Source organism: Martes martes, assembly GCF_963455335.1.
Source record: "Martes martes genome assembly, chromosome: 10".
Taxonomy (NCBI): Eukaryota; Metazoa; Chordata; class Mammalia; order Carnivora; family Mustelidae; genus Martes; species Martes martes.
The window spans coordinates 42949237-42970477 of record NC_137898.1 but is presented as its reverse complement, the minus strand read 5'-3'; the positions used below and the strand labels follow the sequence as shown (position 1 = coordinate 42970477).

General features: G+C 52.9%; 1 protein-coding gene across 1 annotated transcript in view; it reads right to left on the bottom strand.

Annotated features, from left to right (window-relative positions):
* Positions 1 to 21241, bottom strand: part of PTPN5 (protein tyrosine phosphatase non-receptor type 5) — a gene marked incomplete at both ends in the record, with an annotated part of 34410 nt that overhangs the window by 7049 nt on the left and 6120 nt on the right. The window contains 7 exon segments of the mRNA XM_080817753.1: positions 660 to 744; positions 3057 to 3246; positions 4422 to 4663; positions 5136 to 5213; positions 5451 to 5558; positions 6131 to 6324; positions 6482 to 6496. Coding sequence (XP_080673879.1) covers positions 660 to 744; positions 3057 to 3246; positions 4422 to 4663; positions 5136 to 5213; positions 5451 to 5558; positions 6131 to 6324; positions 6482 to 6496 — 912 coding nt within the window.

Genomic DNA, 21241 nt, shown 5'->3' with positions numbered 1-21241 from the left:
CAGGGGCTTGATGAAAGTTATCTGAAAATGACACCCCAGGGCTGAAAGAGGAGTGTTAGGTCACCTGGTCTAACTGCCCTCAAAGGGGGAAAATCCCTCTCAGATCTGCCAGGGGATGGATCATGCAACATCACTTGAATACTTTGAGTGGCGGGGAGCTCACGCTCTGGCAGACAGCTCATTCCCTTGTGGGGTGGCTCTTGCTGTTAGAGGACTCACAGTCCGACCCAACTTGATTCAAGGTAGACAAAAGAGCTTGCTTGATTCCAGGGTCAAAGAGGTCCAGACTGAAACTCAGTTCTGCACTTCCTGGCTATGTGACTATGGGTGAGTCACTTCACGTCTCTGAGCCTTATTTTCCCCTCTTTAAAATCTGCCCATTCTGAAGAGAGAAAGAGGCCTTCAAACTCCTGTCTGGGAGCTGCTATTATCCTCATTCTTTCTCTCTGGGTTTCCACAGCCAGGGCAAGGGTGAAGGAATGAACTCACCTCTGCCCTCACAAGGAGGGGCCTTTCCCTTCATTGGGTACCCCCAACCCTCCTCCTCTTCTCCTGGTGACTCTGGACACCTAGCTCTAGGGTTGAGATCTTCCTCAGGGCGAGGGGCACTGAGGCGAAGGTGAGCCCGTCCCCACCCCCTGGGGCGCGGAGTTACTCACTGGGAAGGATGGTTTTATACCGGTTCTTCCGCACCAGCCCAGGGATGTCATACTCCTTCGGATCCACAAAGTTCATGGGGATTTCCTGTGAGAGGAGGACATGGGGGTGTTAGCAGCTGTGGGCTGCCTCTCACAGACGTTTGAATCCAGCACTGGTCGGCCCTTAAATTCTAGCCCAGACGCTTGCTTGAATGCATACATTCATTCAGTGAACATTTACTAGTAAATGAGTCTGCACGTAAAAAGCACTGTGAATCGTGCCTGGTACGTAGGGAGTGTTTAATAACAGTTATTATTACAACTGTTGATCCGGAGCCAGCCTGGCATGTAGTAGATGCTCAGTAAATGGCTGATGAACAAGAACAAGAGAAAAAGTGACCCAGCCAATCCCTGCCTTCTACTACACGCCCAGAGCTGCAGTCAACCTGAGTGGCTTTGCAGATCCTAGTGCCCGCCCTGGACATCCCCACCTCGGGAGCTCAGCTTGGGCAGCTTGTCTTGTGGGAACATCCACCCCGTCCTCCTTTTCCTCTGTCCTGTCCACCTTAAACGACACCTCCTCCAAGAAGCCTTCCCCAATTCTCCGGCAGGAAAGAAGCCTCCTTCTTTGATGTGTTTGAGCTTCTCAATCTTGTTTTGTGTCAAAAGCCCCAAGTCCAAAGTTCTCTGCCTGGCATGTGAGGTGGCCTGGGATTTGGTCTTTGTTTCTGCTGCTCCCCCCACCCCCCCATCACCTCCCCCCCACAGGGGACTTGCTCTCCAATTACATGTCTGTCTTCTCTTCCCTGCTGTGAATATGCCCCTTGCCCTCCTGTCTCCAGGTCTGAGCTCCCAGCATTCCTTCTGACCTTCCGCAGCAGGTTCGGGAGCACTGTCCTCACCTTTCTCCATCTGTCCAAACAGTTCCTAGCCTTTAAAGTCCCTTCTTGCGCCCTCCCCACTGTTCCTGGGGTGACTCCCCAGTGCCTCTGGCTTCTTTGCTCCCCCTTCCACCTGTCCACATGGCTCAGTGCCTGACTACAGACAGGTTCACAGTGTCCACAGTTTCAGAACATAGTAAGTATGGGCTTCAAGGATCACTACACTCAATTTCTAGGGTTACTATGAGAATCCAAAACCACCCCCCAAAACCAACATGTACAAAAATGCCCATGGAGTGAGGGTATAGACTGTGTTCCTCTGTCTCTGGGCCAAATCCACAATGATCTACTGAACAGGAAACACCAGAGAGGATGTAAGCCCCTTCTTCAAAGGGAGGTGAGGGTGGTGGGAACTTACAGTGAAGCTGAGGGTGGGGTAGTTGGGGAAGGCTTTCTGGAAGCATCCAGTGAGGGGATGATGTGAGCAGACACCTGAGGAGAAGAGCCTGGGGGTGGGGGGAGGTGGTGGTCCAGTTTGAAGTAGACAGTCCCTGTAGGCGTGGGAGGCTGGCCCAACTCAGCTAAGACAGGCCATGCCCAGCCCTGGAGAATGTGGAGCTGTGGGTCAGAGGGCAGCAGAGGCTTTCTCAGAAGAAATAGCCATCAGGTCCAGGTAGGAGGCAAGGTGGCCTGTGCAAGGGAAACTGAGGGAGGCACATGACTGTCCCATCTCCCTGGCTTCTCCCAGGAGGGGCTCTCCCTAGATACTCAGGGCCTCTTGCCCTTTTCTGCCTACACTGGTAGGTGAGTTCCTGGATGGGTGAGTTCGAGTGAGGAATGCACTTTTGGGCCCAAACCCCTTCCTTCCTCTTCCTTGGGGACCCTCCTGCAGAGAAAGAAATGTAGGGGTACACCACCTGGGGTGGGTAGAAAACTTGTTAATTCCTAGTATTAGGAAGCTCGCTATTGCTCCGCACCTAAGCCTCATTCCAAGCTTAGTTTCATCAACAAAAATGAAGGTGATATTGTCATCTCCCACGTCTTAGCTAACGACCGGCTGAGCGCTCAGGCGGGCAAAGCAGAGATGTCATTTATTGGGCCCCTCTAAGTCCAACAGGAGGCAACTGGAGGCCCTTGCAGGGGTCTCAGGAGCTGGAGGTGACCGGAGAGTTGTCAGAGGATGAACAGTGCTTAGAGATGTGGGGCAGCAGGAGGGAGGGGAAACAGTCGAATCAGAAGGAAGGCTTTCTATCACTTTCAAAGCACAGTGCTGGGCAGTTAGGACTTGGGGACGCCACTGGACACCAGTCACTGGGCTGAGGGCTCTGCACATGTTAGCCATCTCTTTAACCCTTGCAACATTCGGTGATTTTTATCCCCATTTTCCAGACAAGGAAACTGAGGCTCAGAGGGGAAGCAGCTTGCCCAAGACGGCAGGAGAGCGGATGGACACCCCGCTCCACTGCCTGGCTGGACGCGTGACTGATGTGAGCGGCAAGATCTGCCCACTGCGGGTGGCTGGCTTGGGGGGACTCACAAAGAACTCTGCCTGCAGCAGGAAGGGGTCCAGGGCCTTCTCGTGAAGCTCCTCGGCCTGCAGGACCCGGGAGGCGCTGAGCAGGTACTCCCGGGCTGACTCCTCTCGTGGGGACATGAGGTAGCCAAAGCCCTCCTCATTGCAGCCGGGTGTGCACATGTCCAGGGTCAGGGAGACGTTGGAGCCCCTCCTGGAAGGACCGGGAAAGGGGCAGTACGTCTCAGAGGTGGAAAGACGGGAGAGATCCAGAGTGGGAGCAGGAGGACACCCAGGAGAGGAGTGGGAGGGGGACAGCACTCCTGTGCGAGGAGTACGAGTCTCAGCCCCGAGGCTGAGGCCTGACTCCCCATCTCCTGCCTCCTGCAGTGGGTTGCTAACCAAGGGCGGCTGGGGGCCCCAGTTCCAGAGGTTCCATCCAAGGCAATCTCAGCAAAGCCCTCCCTGGGCTCTCTTCTGTCACTGCTGTCCCAGCCCTGTGGCCCCAGGTAGTCATGAGAGGGGGCACCTGCCTAGAGCAGAGAAGCAGGGCTCTACCCTCTGTGTCATGGCCTTAGGCCCACCAGTCCTGGGTAAGGCTGCCAAGGAGTCATGGACATCCCCTCCAGGAGAGGTCAGGCCCCTTGGCTGTCAGGGAGGGAGTCCCGGGGCAGCACACAGCAACACAGATGTCTGCACTAGACCAGCTCTACTATCATGTTCAGTGTCTATGGCCCAGGACAGCTGAAAAGTCCTCATTATATAGGAAGGGAAACTGAGTCCCAGAGAGAGGATAAGAATTGCCCAAGCTCACACAGTAAGGGGATGGCAGAGCTGAAACCAAAAGAGAGGTTTTCTGACTCCTCATCCAGGGCTTATTCCATGACGTCACATGGGTAACACAAATCTGATGTGATCTGGCTTACCCAGCAGGGTTCTGAAAAGAAGGTGCTGACACCTCCCAAATTATGCTCTAGGGAACACTATAGGACACTTTATAGAAGTATAGATGTAGGATTCACTCTATAGAAATTGAGGAATGCCACATGCTACCCCCTTACCGATTTACAATGAACACAATCATGTTAAAGGTCCTGACAAGTCCTGTAATAAACAAACCTACCCAAACTTGCTCGAGTATGGGAGTTTACGTGTGACTGTACACACATGTGTACCTGTGTGCTTACGTGCTCATGTGCAGTAACAGCATTTACCTTGGGCCATTCTGATCTATGTAATCAGACCTGAGGAGCATGTGTCTACACTTGGTTAAACCATGAGACTGGCTCTGACCTGGCCACTGGGAGTCAGAGTCAGGCGCCTGCCCTTCTGATGCACAGCTGAGACCTCAAGAGCCCACAGAGCCCACCCCTCCTCTGCCCTTCCCACCTTTCCTGTAGACCCATGGACTTGACAGTCAGTGAGGCAGGGTCGGCCTCAGGCTTGATGTCCATCACACAGTCAAACACAGGAGTCTCAGGGACGGGGTCCAAGTCCAGGAAGTCATCCTCGGCTTTCTCTTCCATCCACTCTGAGTAGGTGAAGGAGGGCTGGCGGCTCACTGACTGGCGCCTGTCTTCAGGGGGTGGTGCGGTGGGTGGCTCTGGGGGGGCCCTCAGGAGGTGCCATGCCTAGTTGGGACGATAAAGCATCATGGACCTGGGGCCACGCTGGCTAGTCCCGGAGTGATGGGGTAGCCGTGAGATTGAGCCCCCTGCCCTCAGTGAGTCTAGAACAGCCCTGCTCTCCTGGGAGCAGTGTGCATGGCACTATCACCTAGATGGGAGCTTCCAGCCCCCACCTTCCCCCCTGCCCCCTCCCCTGCCTGCCCTCAGTTTCCTGGTTATTGAGATCTTCTTGGAGGGGTGTGGGGCTCCTATACTAGTCTTCTCTGGCCTTGGTCCTTCCCTCAGCCTAGAACATCGCAAACCCATTTTCGAGAAGAAGGTGCCCTTCATCCCAGGCTGCGCACACTGGTGGAAGGAGACAGATGCCCTGACCTGAAACATCTAGCTTGGAGATCCAATGGGAGCTGGTGGGGGCTGGGCCTCTGGGTCTGAGGAGGGGAGCACTGAGGTCAGGTCAGGTCAGGAGGCACCTTACCAGGGTGGTAATGAGGATCACAGACAGAGTAACCAGCAGCAGACTGGGGACTTCCCAGGTCCCAAAACCCAGCCAGGCCTGGGAAACACGAGACAAACAGGTCAGGGGGTGGTGGGGACGCAGTTCTCATCCATTCCGACAGTGACAAAACTGAGGCTCTGAAAGCGTCGACCAGGGCTGGGTGGGGAGCAGGGAGAAGGGTTTTAGGGGTGTGGAAGTATCTTCTGAGCTCAGAGAAGCCCCATCCAGGGGTTGGTGACACTGGAGGTCCCCAGTCGCTCCCTCCTACCTGGGAGCCCCCTGGAGCTTACTCACCATGGGTCCGAGCTGTTCCAGGAGTGTGAGCAAGGAGGAGAGGAGGTCTGTGGCATTCTGTGACCAGATGGGGCCATAGCCGCTGAGCCAGATCACCCCACAGGCAAGCTGAAGCCGCCGGGGGTAGGGGGGAACGAACTGAGTTTGGAGCCTGGGCTTCTTGCCCCCATATTCCCCCTGCAGAGCTCGCCTGCAGCCTCACCTAGCCCCCCAAAGTCCAGATTGTACGGCTGAGGGAAGAGGCCAGGTACTGCGTGCACGGAGAAGGCCTCAGGATGCTCCCTGCAGAAAAGCTGACTGGAGGGAGCTAAGATAAAGCCCCTCCTAGAAGGGATCTCCCCTCCCCAACCAGGTACATACATAAAAGGAAAAGTTTCCAGAGCTATCTCCCTAGACAGGAAGTCCTCAGAGAGACCCCTGCAGGCCTGGCTGCTGGGGAGCCCTAAGTTCCTGCTTCTCGGCTTAGGGAAGGCAGGCCGTGAGGGTCTTCGCTAGCGAGGCTGTAGCTGAGAACCCCAGCCTCCTCCACACACCCGCCAGAGAGCTTCGAGTCACCAAGGGGCACCAAGAAGGCCCCTCGTCCCCCACGAGCCCCAGGAGGCCATCTTGGTGAGGACGTGGTGGGCTGTCCCTCCACCTGCCCTCTCTCCAGACCCTCGTGAGGCCCGAGGTATCCTTACCAGGAACTGCGAGGCAGCCAACAGGCACAGGCTGCTCCTGACATGGAGGGAGTGGCTCCCAGCGCCTGGAGGTGGCGGCTTCTGAGCGGGCTCCGAGGGCGGTGAAGGCGGCAGGGGCGGTGGCATCTCTCTGGGCGAGTCCATGAGCCCTTCGGCCTGGTCCAGTGCCTCCATCACTACCGGCTGGGGGAGACCTGTGGAGGATGGACAGGTGCCCGGTGACTCGGGCCCCGGCGACCCCCGGCGGGCCGCTCCTTCTGGGGTGGCTGTGGCTTCCTCTCAATCCGGGATCAGTCAGCGTGGCTCCACTTCCAGCCGTCACCCTCGATTAGCAAAGCAATATTCACCTACCTTCGTCAGAAAGAGCTAAGTGTGGGTGGACAAATTATTTCTCTTTTATTTCTCCAGTAACAGAGTTAAAATGGCAGGAGGTTTTTCAGGGAGTTAACATCGCTGTGTTTACGCAGTTTCATTCTTTTCCATTTCTTAAGGAAACAAAAAACAACCACCTCAAACTCAATTAAAAGGGAGAGAGAGAGGGAGGAAAAAAAAGACACGGCATAACCAGGCCGTGACCCCGAACAGCCCTCCCACGCCTGCCTTCCAGATTTTTGTCTCTTGTGGTCTGTGGCCTGACTGGGGCTGAAGGCCGGACCCTGGACAAGATCCCGGCTGTGCACCCCTTCCCCACCTCAAGGCCCCACACTGTGGGGGCGGTTGGGGGTGTGTGGAGGAAAATCTTGGGGTATAAAATCAATGTCTAATGTCTCGATCTAGTTCTGGGTCTGTCCCTAGTTGTGTGACCCTGGGAGAGTCATCCCTTCTCTGAGCTTCGGTCTCCGTACCTGGGGGGAAACAGAGGTTCAGCTCGACCCTTGGGTTCTGTACTGCTTTATGGAGCCCTGATGCTTTCTCAGAAGCAACGGGTGTTACCAAGAGCTCTGAGTCCTTGGTATGGAAGCTCTGCTTGTCCCCATTCCATACCCTGGGTTCCTTCTCAGATTATTTCAACACAGGGTTCCACAACACAGGTTCCATGTGAACACCACTGGCTTAGATCTGATGAACTGGCCGTAGGGAGTCTATCGGCACCCACTCTGGTTGAGTCCCCAGTGTTGGATGTCTCCACTGGAAGCCACAAGGTTTATCCTACTGCCAAGAAGAGAGGGGCTAGCCAAATGGGTGTTTAACAGCTTGACAGTGGGATGGGGCTGTCCACACAGCACCATGTAAATGGGACAATGGACTCCTTTCCTAGCTGGGTGACAATGGAACACCCCTAGCCAAGACCACGTGAGGCTAACAGTTTTTTGTCCACGTGCTTGCTTGCCCACTGGACAAACATTTACTGAGCTTCTTCCGTGGCCTCGATCACCGGTGTGGTGCAATGGGCCCAGGTCCTGGTGACAGCTCTATCTGGTTCCTCCCAGGTTCCTCCTTCTAGATGCTGACCTGGCGTGGCTCCCCATGTAATGTGATCCAGCCATACTCCTCACAGTTCCTCAGGTGAGCTCATCTACTTGCTCTGCGCACCCCTGCCCCCCATGTTTTGTACCTATTAGTCCCTCTGCTTGGAACATCCCTCCAACCTCCTGCTCCCCTCCCCTGCCCACCCCCCCACACTCTGCCAAGTTAACTCCTCTTCACCTTATAGAACTCACATCACATGTCACCCCTGAAGCTGGTCCTCCCCTGCCACAATTTTCCTAGCATGGCCTGCCTCTCAGTACCACCAGCAGCAGCAATACATCTGGAATGTGGGAGACCCTGCTCTGAGTGCTTTATATATGTGTGACTGTCTTCCCTCTTCACAGTACTCGTATGAAGTCAGTACGACAATGACTGTCATTTTATAGAAGAAGATGAGGTACAGGGAGGGTATGAGACTCTGCCCCGGTCATTTAGCTAAGAAGTCATTGAGGCATGTTCAAACCAAGGCAGATAAACGGACTCTGGCTGTTGTTTGTAAAATTATTCACTGAATATCATCTCTCCAACTTGTCTGTAATTTCCATGAGGGCAGGAGTGGAGTCCGTTTTGTTCATCACAACAGTCCACAGCATCTAGCAAAGTCCTGACAGGTAAGTCGACAATAAATATTCCTACCAAAATATTTGTGTATAGGATGGTAGGCCAGTGTTAACCACTCAGTTTTCTTACCAGATAACTGGGGGTGACGATCCCTTCCTCGAAAAGCTGTGATGAAGACTGTAAATATTATAAATGAAACACTCAACACGGCACCTGGCATCTAGTAGGTGCTCAATAAATGTCAGATTATAATAACAACGTTAGCTCCTAATTCCTGCCTTCAAGAGGCTCCCAGTCTCATGGGGAAGACAGACCAGTGGATACACACCCATAATCCACTATATTCATTGGAAAATCCAAGTGCTGGGGGAGTCACTGAGCACGCAGCTCAGATCCTGGCCAGCACCGTGAAAAGGAAAAACTGCTGCTAAGGATGGGTCCTGCAGGAAGCCAGAACTTTCCACCGTTGAGATGCAGAGGCTTGATTGCTCAAGAGGCGAGGTCAGAAAAAGCAGTCAAAGGGTGATGCCAAATTCTGAAGAGCGGGAGGGGTCCAGGGCCCAGAGGTCACCTGGCTTGGCTCTACAATGCATAACCTGCAGACTGTGGGCTATTCCTCCCTCTCCTTGGGATTCAGTTTCCTCCTCTGAAAAAGAGGGGCTTGAATTGAACTTGAACTTGGTGCCTCTCAGATGTTTCTGCCACCCTCAGAGGAGAGGGGACACGGGTCTTCAGGAGAATAAACGGCAAGCAATCACGATTTTGGACCTTGCTGCTTTGTTTTAAAATTCATGGATGCTCTGGGTTCTATGCTATGGCGTATCTGTACTTGTTTTGATATTAAAATAATGGGATTTTTCCTCCTCCCAAAGCTTTGAGTCAAATTTCTCCTTCAGGAAAACGCTCTACAATTTATCCCGTGGCTTTGCCCTCGGGGTACACGCACCCCAGTCTGAGAAGCGTGGAACCTGCCGGCAATAAGCCATCATGTCGCAGTTATAAAAGATTCTGTAAATGAATATTTAATATCATGGAAGGAAATTTCGATCGTATGGAGAAAGGCAAGGTGACAAAACAGTATTATCTCCTTGGCCTTAAAAATTAAGAAAATACAAATATGCAAATAAGAAGGTGGTAAATGCCCACCATAAGACGAGAAGTTAATGTGAGATGTTGCTTGGGAAGCACATTGCATGGCAAACTTCTGGCATACAGTAAGTGCTCAATAAATGCTGGACATGGTAAATGGAAAGAACAGAAGCCAGGTGTTCACAGTGGTTCTTTGGAGGAGGGGGAGAGGAGAGGAGGGCTTTTTGTCACTGTTTATATACTGTCAATTTCCTCCGATACATATATATATACAGTGATATGTAGATACATAAACACACATGTGCCCAGACACATACACACATATACACATACACATGTATTTATATATAGTGGAAGAAATATTTAAAAGAGGGATCACTGCTCTGAGTTCGGACACCACAAGGCCTCGTTAATACTCCTAGATTCCTGGCCCTGACTGTCAGACCTGTCCCACCTAAATGCATGAGGTGGGACATGAGAGCGTGAGAGTATACGCAGCTCTGTGACCCACTCAGCAGCATAACAGCCACTCCCAAGACAGGCCCCCGATGATGTGGGGTCACCACTTTTCTGTATAAAAGACGGCAGGTCGATTGCCTGGCACCTTGCGGGGGCTGATGGGGGACTGCAGGCTAGGAACCTGTATGCCCATCTCAAAGAGAAAAAGTGAAGGCTGCTCTTCTGTTTTGTTTTGTTTTTAAATCCAGAGGGCACCTGGCAGTGAATCCAACTGATGGGTATTCACTGAGCACCTGGGAGACGCTTACCTTTCAGAGCAGGCTTTACCGAAAAATTGTTCTGGGCAGAACGCAGACGCTTGATTCAGGAAGATACGTTTTCAAAAACACAGTATACTGTGCATATCGTTTTGGAGGGGGTCCACAGACTCTAAGTTAAGCACCTGTGATCTTGGGTGTGGGGAGCAGAGGTCTGTGAGAGAAAGCAGTGGAGGCAGGGGAGGTGGAGAACAGGCTCGGGAACTGTCTCTCTTTTAGTCTCTGTTCATTCAGGCATGAGCCCAACACACACAGATTGGGCACCAACTGTATACTTCTCTGAGCCCTGGACCAGGCTCCAGAGACCCAACAGTGAACAAAACAGTCTCCACCAGCAGGCACCACCGTGGTCCTGGCCACGTTTGTCCTTTCGGCTTCTGGTCCCGCTACTAGAGATTATGATGTCAGCTCTCGCCCTTGCCCTGCCCACCCTGCCACTCGCTATCCTGTGGTGGGAGCGGTACCCCTCCCCAGGCAGGCTCTGCATGGTTCACAAAGTGCTGCTGCACACGCAGTTGCGTTGGCTTCCCTCGGCAGCCCCGTGAGGCAGACATTAGCATCATCAGCCCCGTTTTGTCGGTGAGAGGCGGCTGCTTGTGTCAAAGGCTGGCTTTTCAATAGTTCACAGCGAGGTAGCTGCCTTGCCACGCGTGAAGCCCTGACTCAGAGGCAGCTCGCTGACGACGCTGTTAGGCAGGGCTCCTCCTGGGCTTGCCTCCTGCGCAGGGTGGAGGGGAGTTTCCAGGCTCGCCAAAGGGAGGCTGACAGAGGTCAGATGGCTTGCCCAAGGAAGCCAAGACCTGGGATTCAAACCCAAGGCTTCTGGACACAGAGTGATCTTTCCAGGCTTGCCCGTTTGCCATACTGCTTATCAGGAGGGGTCACTGCAGCGAAGGAGGGAGGCTGTGAGAGCCTGGGAGGGAGGGAGGAAGTCCCTTCGTCTGGGGGAATCCCGAACCCTCACCGGCTGCAGGGGGTGGGGGTGGTCGTGCAGCATTTGTGCCTGACCACCCTCTCCTCCGGGGCTGATGGCTCCTCAAAGGCTACAGAGTCGTGGAGGGAAGAAGCCCTGGAAGGCAGGTGTTTGGGATTCCGGCCAAAGCTCTAGGGACCCCGGGTAAGGCCGGCAAGCAAATAGCCTTCAGATTTTACCTGGGGCATGTGGAAGCGCTGTGATCCCCCTCCTGTCACCTGGCACCTGAATCCCACCATTAAACTCCGCAGCTACCGTGTGCCCTGGGGCTGGCGCCGCCTGAGCTCTGGAACCGTGGCTGCTCCTGTCAGTGACTCATCCTTGGAGCTCACAGGCTGCCAGCCCATCGGAACTGGAGCAGAAGGCTGGCTCAGCCTGTTCCTGATTACATGACAAAGGAGGTTCTGTCCCATTCAGCTTTTCTTCCTTTCCCAGACACGGCCAGGAGTGACCTCCCAGCCATGCCCACATACTCTCGGGGGGCCCTGACCAACAGAGCAGCACACTCAGTCCCAACCTGGCCTTTGGAATCAGTGACAGTCAGAGTCTGACAGGCCCCGAGGAGCATCTAGTCTAGTCTGCTAATTTCAGGGGGAGAGACTCAGGACCAGAGAGGGGAAGGGGCTTACTCAGGTCACAGAGCTGGGCAGCAGTAGAACTGGGATCTGAACCCAGGTCTGTGGGCTTCTACTATCCAGGATCTTTCTGTTATTCCACAGAAAGATCTGGAAGCCCTACAGAGGATAAGCCAGGGCAGGCCAAGCAAGCCTATCCTGAGGTTTTGCTTGGGTAAGCCCCGACTGTAGAACCAAGGGAAGTAGGGGCCCCCAGGGGATTTGTGAAGGATTGGAAGAGTCTAGAAGGAAGAGGCCCAATTAGCTACTTATGCCACCACAATGATCACACTCCTCAGCCATTCCCCGGGGAAAGGGACAGCCTGGCCTCGAGGGGCCAGAACTCTGTCCTCCCTGGGAGAGGCTAGAGGGTGGCCTCCATTTTCTGCTACCTTTGGAGGTGTGTAGCCGGCAAAGTAGGAGTCAGAAGGGATGTGTTGGGCGGTAAGGAGATTCCTCAAAATAATGTTTTCATTTCACAAACATTCACCAAGCACCTGTTCCATGCTCTTGGGGTGTTTTGTATCTTGATCCTAATGGTGACTAGCAGGACTCCTAGGCGTGAGAATAGCCCTGACATGTGCATACGCGTGCACACACACCCCCACACACGTGCATACACACAAATCTAGCCCCACTGGGCAAAGGTAAAATGGTGGGTGTAGGGTTCTGGAAGTGGGCACTGGCTCCCTACAAGTCCTCTGCCTCCTCAGTCCTGCTGATCAGCAAGCAAGCAGGCTGCCACACCCACAGAACGAGGCAGAGAGATGGCAAGAACCGGGCTGGCCTCGAGTACCTGCTCTCGCATGGTAAGCTGGCTGAGGGTAAGGCCCGAGTCCTCCTCGCTGCTGCACTCCCCTGGCAGCATGGCTTGCGAACAGGAGACTGACTTTGGCACAAGAAGATTCTGGACTAGGACCTGGGCGCCCACCTTTTATCACCATTTATCAGCTACCTGACTTAGGTGGGCGGCTTACCCTCTGTATAACGTGATTCCTATGGTGGTTTTCAAATGTATCTGTGAATTCCTCCACAATCTCCTGTGGTTGGGTAGTAGAACGAACGTCCCCTTCCCCTGCCCACTATCCCCAGACTGGATGATTGCCCTGAAGATGGGAATGTGGGAGATGATGATGTCTGACCCTTGAGACTAGGTTGGAAAAGTCCATTTAGCTTCTGTGGCTTCTCTCTGGATGCTTGCTCTGGAGACCTTCAGCAGTCATTGGAAAACATCGAGCTGCCCTGAGGCTGCCTTGTGGAGAGAGACAGCAACAGAGCACGTGACTGAGAGAGTGAACGCATCAGACCTAGTAGGTGCTCAGGAAAATCTGCAGACTGAAAAGCAGCCCTCAACTCAGCACACAGGTCAATGCAGTAGGAGGGGACCTGCGCCGGAGGCCCCACGGGATAAATGAACTATCACATGTAAGGGACTTTAGTGTTTCAAGCTGATATTCTGTGAGCTCCCCTCAAGCAAGGTGAGAAATCCGTACCACAAAAGAGGTGGGGGCAGCTCTATTATGCTCCTTTCTGTCTGATGCAGAATTCTCCAGAACTTTCCTCAGTGACTTGCTTCAAGCTAGGGACCCTGGTTCTCAGACTGCTGCAGAGTGCAAGCTCGTGGGTGTGAGGTTTGGGTCACACAAGCTCTGCTTCCTCCAAGCCAATTCTCTTAACCAGCCTACAAGACACGGTGCCAAGCACACCCATGACTGCTTTACCGACACCAACTCATTCAGGCCTTATAACCATCACAGGAAGTAGGTAAGGGGACCGTCCTCTTTCACAGACAGGAAAACAGGAGTTTAGGAGGTTAAGTGACTTGCCCAAGGCCATCACGGCTCGTGGAAGGCCCAGCCAGGCCTCAGACCCAGGCAGCTGGGCTCCTAACCAGACCCTGTGTGGCCCATCCCTGGCTGGATCTCCAGTACTTCTTCCTCCTGCCTACCAGGGGAAGTCAGTTTGGGAAAGAGCTGTGGCCCATTCTGGAACACAGGGGACAGGGGTGACCCCAGAACGGAGGGGACAGGCCTTCTCCCATCAGCACCATCACACCCCAGCATTGCGGCAGGGTGGGGAGAGGCTCTTCTAAGGGCAGGATGGGCAGAGAAAAGTAGGCTTGGGATGAAGATGAGAAGTCTGGGAACTCAGGTGTCCCATGCTCAGTCTGGAGAGGAGGTGGTGGGTGCAGGGTGGGCAGGGGGTACCGGAGGCTGTGTGCAGACAGCTGAGAGGCTGTGCTGGGGAAGGGGGCGTGGCAAGGGGCAAGAACGGGACCCACGTGTGAATGCTCTCAGTAGGCCAACTTAAGTAACAAGAAATCTCTCTAGAACCTGACTCTTGGGTGCTATCTTCCCATCTCCCAACGTGGCTCTGTTTCCAGGGAGGTAGTTTTTTGTAGTGGCTCTTGGCAAAAGTTTAAGAGTCACACAAACTTCGGTTTGAGGCCAGACTCTGCTGTTCACTACTTCTGTGACCTTGCATAAGTGACTTACTCTCTTCTCTGGACGACAGATATGGTAAGACTTGTTTGTTGGATATTGAGGAGATCATAAAGTAAGACATGCAAGGCGCTCGGTCTGGTGCCCGACACATGGTGAACGCTCCATAAACAGTAGCACAATTTAGAGAGGAGGAGGAAGAGGGGAAGGGAGGTGAGAGTGAGGGAGAAGCAGCAGGCAGGACTTCCCTTTCATCTGCCAGGTGAGTCCCCCAGGAGAACAATGGATGCCCTGACCCCATGTGGGCAGAGGCTGTGAGCTATAGGCTGGCAGCTGGGGTTGGAGGATGGAGTGGGCATGGGCTGAGGGTGTCAGGAAGGGGGGGGGGAGGAGTAGTGTTGTCTCTGCCAGTTAATTAAATCCAGAATGCTAACAAGCGTTCAAAACAAAACACAACTCAAGTAATCTTTGGATGGGATATAATAAAATGGTTCTATCTGAAATTGCAAACAGCTTTGTGGCTGCAAACAATGGCTTAGTTCTTCGTGCCTCTCCAGAGCAGAGGTCCAGAAGTACGAGGGTGAAAAGGGTGAGTGAAACTCTGAAGGTGCACCTCCCCCACGTACCCACCCCGGCTTCCCATGCTCAGAATTAAAAGAACGGACAGAGAGGCCTTAGGGTGAGGGTGTATGAGAAGTCTAAGTGCCTTAGACTTCAACGCAAATGCATGGGGAGGAAGGGACAGACTTGAGAGAGCATTTGGTCTACCGCCCATTTCACAGATGAGGAAACTGAGGTTCAAAGGGTGAGAAGCAGAACCAGGATTGGCACACATGTCTTTAACCCTCTCATTCAGTTCTCTTTCATTATGCCAGCATGGGAAGCTTCCCAGGGGCTGCCAGTGGGCATCTGAAGGGCTGAGGCCAAAGGCCTGAGTCCTGGCTTTGGGTTCTTCGGTGGGCCCTGGTCAGTGCCCCCAGAAGTATAGGCAGTGGTAGGAAGGGAGCAGGAGCGACCCAAGACTCTCCAGGACAGCAGCACCCTCACATCTCATGCCTCCAGAGGCCGCCATCCTGGGTCGGCCCTCTGCAACCGGGAAGGCTCACGATGTTGGTAAAGTGTCAGGAGACAGCAATCATAGTCCTAGGTCTGCCTCTCCTGAGCTGTAGGGCCCTGGGCCTCTTACTGACTCTGTGGGCCTCTGAGGCCTTCTGTAAATTCAGAATGTGACCAGGGGTCTCTAAGGGCCCTTCTGGTGCTAAAGACACACCTATTTTTTAAAAAAACAATTAAAAAAATTTAATTCAATGGTCTCCCCTTGTTCTTAGGATAAAAACCAAACTCCTTGTCATGGTCAACAATAAACACCCAGCACACGTTGGCCCCTGCTTATCTCCCTAGCCTCTGCACACACCACCTTACTCCTAGTTCTCTCTGTTCCAGCTTCTTCCAGATCCTCTGCGGGAACTGGCCTGGGAAGCAGATATCTGGAAACCAGTGGTTCTGTACCAAGAAATTCTCACACAGTCCCTAAGGGGGTATGGAAGTCTATGCTGTCTCCGGTGGGAGTGGGAGAAGTGGGGGGATTAAAAGTACAAATTAAAATACATGCACACAAAATCTCACCACCTCTTCTGCAAGAGCTCACAGAGACGAACAAAAAACATACACTAAATACCTTAGAACACATTAACTATGGGGAGGAGCAGTATGGCAGTGGCAGAGAAAAGAAAATGAATAAGTGAACAGAACCAGAGAGGGGCCTCTTGTAGACCAGTGGGGATAATGGGACCATGCACACGAATACCTCAAACGATCATTACCCTGCCTCCCAAGGAAACAGGAAACAAAGCCACCAAATTGTAAGTTCGGTCAAGTCCTGATGGCGAAAGACCAACAGCCAAGGGAAGGCCTATTATCTTGGCTGGTCCCAGACCTGGGAGTGCTGGAGAGAGGGACATGGCTCTTCTAACCCTAGGGCAGGCTCTGGTGGCTTGGGAGTAAGCGCCCCCTGTAGGGGGAAAGGGTCATGGTCTTGGCTGAAGCAGAGAGAGCCAATTGCCAAGGAGAACCCCCCACCCCCACCGGAATCTTCTCTTTTCTGAACAACTTCACCAACATGATATCTGAGTCATTGTGTTGGCTTTCTCCAGGGAGTGGAGAGGATTCCAGGGCTTGGTAACTGTCTCCACAGACGCCCTCACAGGACTAACTAACCCCATTAAGATCCCGGGGGTTGGGTGACCCTGAAATTCTGGGTCTGCCAGGATGGGCCACCCAACCTGGAGGAATGGGACTGACCCCAGAAGGCCTCCACTACCCCCAACTACCACTCTTGCCTGGCATGGATTGATTAATATTTTAGGATGGCTAATTGTTTTTTAAATGATTTTGGAAAATATGAGGGAAAAAACCCCTCATAAAAGCATAAAGGAAACTCAAGTCATCCATAATCCTACCACGCTGAGAAAGACACTGGTTTCCTTTTGACATATTTTCTGGTATTTTTTCTTCCTTTGTGGGTGGATTTTTTTCCCTCATAAATCATTCTGTGTATAGACGTATCCTTAGAATATGTCTCTTTGGATTTCAAGGGTTCAACTTTTCAGCAGCATGGCAGGCGGCCTCCAAGGTGGCCTAATGATTCCTCCCCCGCCGGCATTCACACTGAGCGGCCACACATGTAAGAAAAGCTTTCTTGGGCCTCTTATCCCAGCCCAGCACCAGGTGAATACAGCTAAGTGAGTGACCTCAGCTGAAGCCACATGAACAGAAGAATCTCCCAACAGAGACTTCCAGGACCCTCTGAATCATGAGCAAATAAGAGGCTGCTGTTTTCACTCCCTAAGTTTTAAGACTATCTGTTAGGTAGTAAACAGATTAACCAAAAGAAGAGGTTGGGACTTGAAAGGAAGAAATGAGCTCAAATGGAAAGATGAGATTTTTGTTTCAGTTGCTGAAATATTCTTTTTAAAAAACTTACTCATTTATTTATTTTGAGAGGGAGCAGGCACAGGGGCAGGGAAGGACAGAGGCAGAGGAGAGAGAATCACAAGCAGACACCGTGTCCAGCAGCTCAATGTGGGGCTTGAGCCCATAATCCCGAGATCATGACCCCAGCCAAAAACAAGAGCTGGACGCTTAACTGACTGAACCACCCAGGCACCCAAGATGAGATTTTTCTAGAGGGTCCCTGGGCCAGGCAATGTGAAAGGAGACAGCATCTGCCACTGCGTATCTTAGAGATACGCCAGATGTCCATTTGTCTAAAGACCTTTAGCATCAACCTGTGTCGAGGCAGACAGCCTTTCTTCCCGTTGTGAAGACTCTTTGGTCACATCACACATCCAGGTAACTCCCTAGAATATCAGAACCATTTCCACCCTGGTGAACATCAGAATCATTTCTACCCTGGTGAAGGAAAATGAGAGACCGTCTTCCCATTCCGCCGCCTGACTCAGCACATAGACAACACTCTTGCCTGTGTCTGTGCTGGTTCTATGAGGTGCCAGGTCTGTGGCGGGGCATCAAGAAAGACCCACAAAACTATCCCCTCTACCCCACTGCTGAAGGACTGGGCTGTGACTTGATGCCTGGGCCCTTGGGAATATTTGAAGGCTTTTCTGTTCACACTCCATATCCTGGAGCGATCCTCACCATCATTGCTAGCTAGCATGTATGGAGCATTGTGGAAGAAGCACTTAGCCTGCATCAACTCATTTAATCATCACAAAATCTCTGTAAAGATCTTATCATGGTACCACCTCATTTTAGAGTGAAGAAGGTGGAACTCAGGACACTCAGATAAGTTACCCGAGGTCATGCTGCTGATCTGTGGCAGAGCTGGGATTTGAACCCAGATGGGTCTGCCTCCTCACAGCATCCCAAGACTCAGCTAGATGGGTTCATCCCTCCATATCTACCCTAGCATCTGAGAAGAGTTAACCTCTACCATCACTGATCGGTGGGTACCTGGGTTGGTTCTTCTCAACACAAAGGTATCATTACAGAATGCTCTCCAATTAGGGTTCTTAAGCACATCCAAGTGGTGTTTCGTTTTTCTTTAATTTCCACTCTGAGGACTCAAGACAAAGACACCTCACTACACCGCTAGCCACAATAAACTTTCCTAAATGTATTAGAAGTTTTGAATGAAAACAGAACTCCAATGATACAAAGAAAGAGAAGTCAACAGAACCTAAGCTGCTCAGTGTTGACAGGGACAAGGGACCCCTCAACAATACAACTATATCCAGGCCGTGTCTATCTGGGCTCCTGCACTTACTCCCAGACCAGTCTGAACCAGGGCTAGGTACCAGACCCAGACCAGTCTTTGTGAGAATGAGGGTTAGTAGATGGGGAACAAAGCCCATTAGGAGGTTAACCTATTCCTTAAAATGCTTTGGTAGCTGGTTCCTAAAGATGAACCAGAGCCCTACTCATCCTTCAGGTAACAGGTGAAAGGCCAGTTCTTCCAGGAAGTCTTCCCTGACCGCCCCCAAGAGAAGGCTGCATTAGGGGTGCACACTTCACTGGTGCTCTGGCCTCCCTGAGAGCAGGCTCCAGGGTCTGTCCTGCTCTTCCCTGTGTCACCATAGCCTGGCCCAGCTGTGGGCACAGAGTGGATGCTCAATGTAAGTTTGTCAAATTGATAAAAAGCCTTTTCAATTGGCCCTTGCTGGCTTCTGGTCCAAGATCTTGTCTGTGTCACAAAGGGACAGCTAGGGAAGCTGTGATCTGACCCTCTGTCATGGCCAGGGTTAGTCCCTGCGGGATTAGGGTAACAAAGACTTCCTCGATAATGTATCGCCTTGGGACACCTGGGTGTCTCAGTCGGTTAAGAATCTGCTTTTGGCTCAGGTCATGATCCCAGGGTCCTGGGATCGAGTCCCGCGTCGGGCTTCCTGCTCAGTGGGGAGCCTGCTTCTCCCTGTCTGCTTTTCCTCTGCCTGCACTCCTCCTGCTTGTGCACACACTCTCTCTCTTTCTGGCAAATATATAAATAAAATCTTTAGAAAATGGCATCCCCTTTACTTCATACAATGTCACCCAGGATGGTCAATGGTGTCTTGCTGAGACCTAGACCTTGTCCCCCACAAAAGAGGGTCAGCTTGATAACCATGATGATTTAGAACCTAGGGCTGGGCAGAGGGTAGCTTTGAAGGTGCTGGGACTTAGGTGGGAGTGAGTAGGGGAGTCACCAGAAGGCCAGTTGCTCCTACCAAATGGGCAATGGCCTCCTCAGGCCTTCAGTAGCTGCTTACAACCTTACAACCAAGCTGACTAATCACGATGCACTTACATCTCAGGGTGGCGGTGACCTTCGCGGCTCCAGGCAGCTGTTGGCTGTAGGATGCTGCAGGAGCACCTCTTCCTAAGACTAGAGTTGTCCTTACCCCAGCACCAAGCTCATTCTCCTCTGGCCACGCCACTCCCTCCGGGGCAAGGAGTCCAGAGGACCAGGAGTTATGCCCACGCTCTACTTTTAAGGACACGCCCTGATGACTGGGATTCTAGAGCTCCCTTCCCAAATGTCCCAGAGCCTGCATGGGTATAGGTACACCCTTCTGAGGGTGGACACGGCCTTCTGCTGGGGTACCTTTAGATTTGAGGGGTGGCCAAGGGGCAGAAACCGGGGTGGGATGAGGAGCACATGTGGACCCACAGACCGACGTGCCTGCATGCATGCTCATGAGGGCCCCCGCAGTGCAGGACTCAGCAGAGGGTGGCGCGTCACCAGGGCCATGATGACGCGATGATGACGACACATCATCATCGTTCGCAGCCTGGCCTTGGTCCCTGCCCATGTTAGGAGCAGGCCAGCCTGTGAGCCTGCCCACTGGAGACCGTGGGAGTGACACTGATGACGTCATGCCACCCATTCCCAGCACCTCCTGGGGCCTTGTCTACCTCCTTCCTCTGACCCAAAGAAAGCTGCTGCTTCCAGGCTGGGCCTGCAGTGGTGGTGGCTGGGGAGGGAGCGGAGGCCACAGCATCAGCAGGGTTGCCTGGTTTCTTGCAAATATGAACACCTACACACAGAGGCGGGGGGAGTGTGAGTTTGAATGTATAAATGTGTTTGGGTGACTGCGAGCAAGGAAATGAGCAAGCACTGGGGACTGAAAGAGAAGAAAAGGAGAGTGACCCCGTGCATGAGGGCGAGTGCACGAGGAAGAAGGAAAATGTACGTGTGCGTGTGCACAGAGTGGGGTGCATGGAGACTGCATGCTTCTGACGGCCTGGGGAAAGGATAGAGAATGGGAGGGAAGGAGTATGCTCGCTGGTATGTATGTGTACGTGAGAAGGGGCCTGGCGGCGGAAGAGAAAGAGACCTAAAGCCTGAATGATGGAGAAGGCGGATGGGCCTGGAAGATGGCACCACAGAGCAAAGAGATGCAGAGCACGCAAGCGGAAGGAGGCTCGCAGGTGCATGGGCTTCAAGTGGGTGTGCGCCCGTGGGGCTGCATGAGGCAGAGAGAGACAGGGCGTGTGCCTGGGTAGCTGGGTGTGTGGGTCTGTGCATGTGCATATGTGCGCACGGGGCTGGGACAAGTGAGAACGGAGATGAGCGTGTGAGCACAGGCGGGCGGCGCCCTGGGATACGAGTGAGCGCACCTGTCCCCTAGAGCTGGAGGCCTCCCTGGGGTGTTGGCTGCTGGAGGCGGTTTTTACCCAGAAATCTCAAGCTGGGAGGTCTACACGACTAGACGTGCTAGTTCAGGTCCAGGTGACCGTGGCCGGGCGTGTTGGCCACGCCGCCCCTGCCTGGCAGTGCGTGTGGGAATGCGTGAGTCACTCAGGCAAGGCCAGCCCTCACTCCACCTCATCTCGCCCAGCGGGAAGACAGCTGGGAGGGGAAGACACGACTTGATGGCTGTATTTTTACACCATCCTTATGCAATTGCTTGCAGTGCCCTTGGGCTCATTCTAAAGGTCCTGCTCCCCAATTCTCTCGGCCTTTATACCCCCTCTTATGTCTAAGTTGCTGCTCAGATCGGTGGTTCTGGTGATGAGCATTTATGGAAGTGTCCTTACCAGCTTCTAGAACCGCCCTATTTACAATACGAAACCACCCCCCAGTCCTTTCTCATCCCTCCTTCTCGGCTTTAATTTCCTCCACAGTACATACCCCATCTACCATCCTAAACATTTTACTTATTTATTTATTCATTATCTAGCTTTCTCTA